The 3,328-nt window shown below is 45.1% G+C and overlaps 1 protein-coding gene across 1 annotated transcript in view; it reads left to right on the top strand.

Annotated features, from left to right (window-relative positions):
* Positions 1-2,103: 2,103 nt before the first annotated feature.
* Spag6 (sperm associated antigen 6) overlaps positions 2,104-3,328 on the top strand; it is a 53,077-nt gene continuing 51,852 nt past the window's right edge. The window contains exons 1-2 of the mRNA XM_028764921.1: positions 2,104-2,170; positions 2,244-2,339. Coding sequence (XP_028620754.1) covers positions 2,146-2,170; positions 2,244-2,339 — 121 coding nt within the window. The 5' untranslated portion in view covers positions 2,104-2,145. The remainder of the gene's footprint in view (positions 2,171-2,243; positions 2,340-3,328) is intronic.

The raw sequence follows: 3,328 nt of genomic DNA, 5'->3' as shown, positions 1-3,328 counted from the left end.
TCATAAATAAGTAGAGAATAATTTTGAAATTGTATTACTAGCCTTTCCCAAAAGGAGGCAAAGACTGCCAAACTTTTCACTGAAACAATTTTTCAAGTTAATATTTCACTACCAGTCAAATGCATAGTTTTATTTGGCAAGTTCATGATACACCTGCAAATTCCACTGGTGCTTTAAGAACAATAATCTTAAGTATTCCCTTGAGTAGTTCTTCATTTAACCATTAGTCTAAAGGTTTATTGGAACATTCATGTAACTATGTAAAACAGAGAAGCATTTTATCTTCAAGTTAACATATTGAAAAATGGGTCAGGAAATATAGAATGGCTTTCTTTTCAGTTACAGTAATCTCTTCACTATATTTTATATTTAAATTACCACTTATGGTGCATTGTGATCATTATCTTACATTTCTTCATTGAACTTTAAAGGACTTTGGGGAAAATGCTGATAAAAACAAAGATATAACTTCTTTACTCCATCTAACTTCTTCAGATATGAAATAGGCATCCTGTAATGTGTTTCATCAGGATAATAATTTCTACTAATGGACATTGTTCATGACACACAGACTTTATAGTTTTTAATATCCTTTCTACTTGACTTTTAAAACCATGTAGCATTCCATACAGAGGTTACTGAGTTCCTAACAATTTTAAAGTAGAAAATAAATAGAACATAGAAATAGAAAATAAAGAGCAAAGCACCTACTAAAAATGGAAGGTATAGCAATTTAGGAGTTTGAATTGTCTGAAGACTGAAACTAAGCAACGGGATCTTTAAGTTCTGAGGGTTTTTTTTTTTTTGTCTTCAAAATGCTACAGGGAACTGAAAATAAATTGAGTACACTCCATTAGCAATTTTAATAATTCACTCGGGGGGTTTCCCTCTACATCTCTACCTGGGAGCAGACACTTCTGCTTTAAAGGCCCTGTTGGGGAAAATGTAGAAGACCACTGTGAAACTTCCAGAGTTAAGTAAAAGGATGTGTCACTGGCTGCTGAACTGCAAAAGCCAAAGGCTGTCCTGGTGTGTGAAGCAGAGGACTAGACACAATCTATATACCCGTGTCCCTGTCCCAGACTTTTAGGACTCCAGAGACTACCAAGGAGTCTTCAGAGAGCTCCTAGCAGGATGAGACTTTTAAAGTGACTATAGTGGAAGATTCCTAGTGTGAAAACCAGAGATGTGTGTGCTCCTCCTGGTGACAGCAAAGATTTCCGGTCTGCCACTATTAGGCAGCAGCTGTGGATAGTTGCCCATTTGACACCTGGTGAAATGGTAGTTTCAGAGAGAGAAATATTTAAAATTGACACCTGTCACTGAAACATTTGGTACAGAATTTTCAGAGAGGAGCTAGAACTAATGGTGAAATGTAGTGCTTAAATCTGGTGAAAAAGAAAACGTCGCGGAGCTCACTTTATGTTAGCTGGTCTTTCCAGGCGAAGGCTCTTTTGGAAATGTCACTGGGCAACAAAATAAGGCCCGAGTTTAAGAGAAATTGTTTTTTTAAAAAGTCATACTGAAATACGGAGACAGCAAACTTGGTAATTAGGAAAATCTGCAAGATGGATATTTATCATATTACTTTCTTTTCTGCTTTTCCACAGACTCTCTAGGTGTCTTTACTTGCTGTTACTATATCATAATTCAGTGTGTGGACATGATTGCTGTGGCTCTCCAGGAATTCGGAAATCAGAAATGTCAGGTAAGGAAGAGAGGCATTAAGAGCAACACGGAGTAACTTGATGTTGTGTTGCCAGTGCTGCTTTGATCCGATGACAGGCCACGCTAGCACGTCTATTGGACCTACGTCTGGTATCCGAGTACTCTCCTTCTCTCCAGCCCCTAGCCCGCGCTGCAGTCCTCATAGGATGGGTCGGCGCCGACCAAGTCCTCTCGGGAGACTCCTGTGTCCTGTGTATCGCCAGCAGGGAAGTGACAACCGACGGAGTGCCACGAGCAACACTGGAGTCCTGGGTCATTAGGTCGTCCCTCAGCCACTCCATCTACCATTGTGACGTCACGCTTGGGACCTACTGTTGCCCCAGTTCCGGCCGGTTGCCCGGGAGTGTGGGTACACAGAGCAGTCCCGAGGGACGTCGAGGGGTCGCGGCGAGCGGACCCGACGCGCGCCGCGGCACCATGAGCCAGCGGCAGGTGCTGCAAGGTAGGAGCCTTGGGAAGGCGTCCGGACGGGCTGGCACCGAAGGCTGGTTACTCCACTTCGCCTCTCTCTACAGTGTTCGAGCTGTACCAGAACGCCCGGACCCGGTTCGTGCAGATGGTGGCGGAGCAGGCGACCAGACCTCAGAACATCGAGACACTGCAAAATGCCGGTGAGCCTTCACAACGCACCAGGCCATTGTCTCACACCTCATCCCTCATCCATCTTTCTCCTTCATCGCTCTGGCCTCATCCTTCACCCCACACTTCATCCTCACACCACCCAGTGCCCCAGCCTCGCCTGGTTCCCGGACCTCCTCCTCGCCCCAGCTGTCCAATTCGCCTCCAAGCTCCCTTACTGGCTCAACTTTTGGGGAGCCGAGGAAGTGGGCTAAAGTGGTGCTACGTTCCTCCGGACTCCCTCCCCTCCGCGGGATCTTGTGGGTGAGTCAGTGTAGGAGGCCTGGTATCGTTTCCATCTTCGTTGCAATCAGCCAGTCATATGAACTGCCTGGAAATCATTTTCCTGGATGGGAATCTACCCTAACCAGACCCAGTCTATCCCGGTGCCCTCTCTTGTCACTCTTTGATCACATTCACTTCCTAGAAACAAAGAAATTCCAGGCTGCTTTCCTTCTCCTCTTGGCATTAATGGAAGAATAATAATAGTATGCTTGAATCTTTTCCAGGAGATTCGAAGTAGGCAATACGGACCTGGTATCGTTTCCCCCACACTTTAGTCTGAAAGGAAGGAGGGAAGGGAGGAGAGTTCACAGTTGGTGAAGTGAAATCGATCTTTGTTCCACCACCACTGGGGTGTGTTTGTGTGTGTGTGTGTGTGTGTGTGTGTGTGTTTCTGAAGAGAGAACATTTACTCGTCTCTGATGGGGCACCAAACACAGACCACTGAAAGGATTCCATCCAAGTCTAGCTTGAAGAACCAATGAGTTTACTTAGCATTATTAACAAGAACCAATCTACCAATGGCTACACCACTGAAAACACCTTTCTCCATGAGTCACCTTAACCACTCAGACATCCTTGAGAGGATCCGGTCTTCCTAAGCCTCTCCTTTAGACGTCTTTATCTGTAGCCACCCCATGACTTAAGGAGTGAAGATGGGGGTAGGGGAAAGAGAGAGGGGGGAGAGAGAGAGAGAGAG

Source organism: Grammomys surdaster, unplaced genomic scaffold (assembly GCF_004785775.1).
Source record: "Grammomys surdaster isolate TR1022 unplaced genomic scaffold, NIH_TR_1.0 146, whole genome shotgun sequence".
Lineage (NCBI taxonomy): Eukaryota > Metazoa > Chordata > Mammalia > Rodentia > Muridae > Grammomys > Grammomys surdaster.
The sequence above is the reverse complement of the archived record's forward strand: the minus strand, read 5'-3'. Positions and strand labels throughout refer to the sequence as shown.